This window comes from Fusarium graminearum, chromosome 4 (assembly GCF_000240135.3).
Source record: "Fusarium graminearum PH-1 chromosome 4, whole genome shotgun sequence".
NCBI classification, from domain to species: domain Eukaryota; kingdom Fungi; phylum Ascomycota; class Sordariomycetes; order Hypocreales; family Nectriaceae; genus Fusarium; species Fusarium graminearum.
Genome location: NC_026477.1, coordinates 7944390 through 7946957, shown reverse-complemented (window position 1 = coordinate 7946957; position 2568 = coordinate 7944390). Strand labels below are relative to the sequence as shown.

Genomic DNA, 2568 nt, shown 5'->3' with positions numbered 1-2568 from the left:
TCCGCTTTATCAAGTCGACCTTGATCGGCATAGAGGCTTCCTAGATTGTTGACTGTACTGAGCGTTGATGTGTGCTCAGGTCCCCATGCCTTCTCGTATCCTTGAAGTGCTCGGTCGTACATCGCTTCTGCTTTATCAAGTCGACCTTGATCGGCATAGAGAAGTCCTAGATTGTGGACTGTGTCAAGCGTTGATGTATGCTCAGGTCCCCATGCCTTCTCGTATCCTTGCAGTGCTCGGTCGTACATCGCTTCCGCTTTGTCAAGTCGACCTTGGCTTTTATAGAGGCTTCCTAGATTGTGGACTGTGTCAAGCGTTGATGTATGCTCAGGTCCCCATGCCTTCTCGTATCCTTGCAGTGCTCGGTCGTACATCGCTTCCGCTTTGTCAAGTCGACCTTGGCTTTTATAGAGGCTTCCTAGATTGTGGACTGTGTCAAGCGTTGATGTATGCTCAGGTCCCCATGCCTTCTCGTATCCTTGCAGTGCTCGGTCGTACATCACTTCCGCTTTGTCAAGTCTACCTTGGTCGGCATAAAGACTTCCAAAAGCGCCATTAATCCAGGGTTCAAAATGAGGTATTCCCGTGCTTTCAGCCATCGTCTCGAAGGATCGATCAACTTGTTGCAATAGCCGTTGTTGTATACGCCAATACTCTTTATCTTCTTTACTAGGTACAAGCGACGCCACGCATCTAGCAGCAAGTTGCACCATTTCTGTGTCAGTCTGTTTATGCAAAGCACCAACCATCCATGCATGCACACAGCCGTGCACGCTGTAACTCAGTGATCCTATATCGCTCTTTCTGGTGACGGTATTTATGTCCACTAGTCCATGGTCGCACAATAGTCGCATACTTTCCGTAAAAGTAATTTTGTCTGTAAGGGCTTGCAGCCATGGTGGTGCCGATTTATCTGCACCACACAGCAGCTCATACCACAAGTCATCATGGTCGAAGTAAGCCCAAAGCCTAAGAAGCATAGCAGAGGACTTGTTTCGTTTCTCTACGTTCTGATATGAGATGTTCCATGTTGAGTACATAGCACGGTCTTCGTATGATACGAGCCGTGGGCTGGATTCTAGGAGTCTGCCCCATGATTCTTTGTAGAGTTTAAGATACTCTGTGCACGACATGGCAACTTGATCTAGGTAGGCGCCAGCAGTGGCAAGAGCAAGGGGAAGGCCATCAAGCTCTTGAGCAAGGTCAACAGCCGCGGGATCTATAAACCGTTAACCTTACAGCACGTTATTTAAGTGTTGGTGCTCATTACCCTCTTCTAGTCGTTCGCGATTAGACGTGGACTCCAAAATGCTGAGGCTATCCTCAATTTGTTTAAGTTTACCCAATCGAACGGTCTGGCCAAGTTTGACAGTGGATGATCGCGTCGTGATGATAATCGCACCGTGATGTGTCTGAGGGAAGAATGGACGAATATCGTACTCTTTCGAGGCGATGCTATCCCTTTGCCAAGAATTTCGCCTGTCAGTGTTGCCGCCCAAGGAAGGGTGGTCATAGTTGTCGAAGATGATGAGCCACTGGTTGTTTTTACGTTCGCTCAGCCACCGCTTGACAGCTTTGACTATCTCATCCATATCACTATCGGCAACAGCGTGTGCAAGATAGGGGAAAGGGAAACAGTCTTGGAGTATTCGGTCTGCTGCTCTCAGGAAGCTTCGTTTCAGCGTCTCCTCGTCAGTCGCGTTCATCCAGAACACCGCAGAGAAAGATTCGTGATTTTGCTTGGTAAAGGCAATAGCCAGTTGTGTTTTGCCCATACCCCCGAGGCCGTGAATGACAACGATGCGGCGATCACGGGATGCTGTCAAGATCCCCTGTAGTTGGACAAGTTGCTCTTGTCTCGCGACAAAATGATTGACTTCATTGACCTCTGATAGACTGAATCCAAGAGAGAACTGCATTTCATTACCTCGAGCTATCATATGCACCCATAAGAATTAGCTGTGCAGGCCAACCTGGTTCATGAGAAATACCCACCGTTCTCGGCCCGGCGCTCTGCTTCCCATCGTGCTCGAATCACGGCCTCGGCTTCCTTCACCATAATCTGCAGATTTTCTAGGATGGTGTTATAGCCAACATCCTGCTTTGATGGGAACTTGACCATATTTTTGTGGTTTGCATAAATGGCAATTGGCTCCACGTCAGCCTGCCCTGGCACAACTGCTGATGCTTTAGGCACCACCTTGTATGTCTTAGCAACCAGGTTCTAAAATAGGAGGAAGGATCTGTACGGACCATAATTTGTTTCCCCAAAGCTATCGGCGTCTTGTAGTTCTCGTAAGCAAACTTGGTTACAAATTCACCACTGATCGGGCCGTATTGGCCCAGTTGTTGCAGGAGCCATTCAGAGTCTCTCTCAAGATGCTTGAGGAGACGATCATCGGCTGGCACAAAGACAGAGGCGACATTGGTAAGGATACGTCCTAGCTGAACGCCATTTCCGCCCTGGTGGGGGGTGCCCATGAAAAGAATGCCATACGTCGATAGCTTGATAGACCGGGGCTCAGGAAGCGCACCTTGGCGCGCTGCATCCGAGTGAATGAGGGCCTG

General features: G+C 49.1%; 1 protein-coding gene across 1 annotated transcript; it reads right to left on the bottom strand.

The window, feature by feature from the left end:
* Positions 1–40: 40 nt before the first annotated feature.
* Positions 41–2481, bottom strand: FGSG_13474 (uncharacterized protein; the record flags this gene model as incomplete). The annotated part of the gene is made up of 4 exons (XM_011330566.1): positions 41–166; positions 306–1219; positions 1271–1832; positions 2254–2481. The coding sequence occupies 4 exons, from the start codon at positions 2479–2481 to the stop codon at positions 41–43; spliced, it is 1830 nt and encodes a 609-aa protein (XP_011328868.1).
* Between the last annotated feature and the right edge of the window lie 87 nt (positions 2482–2568).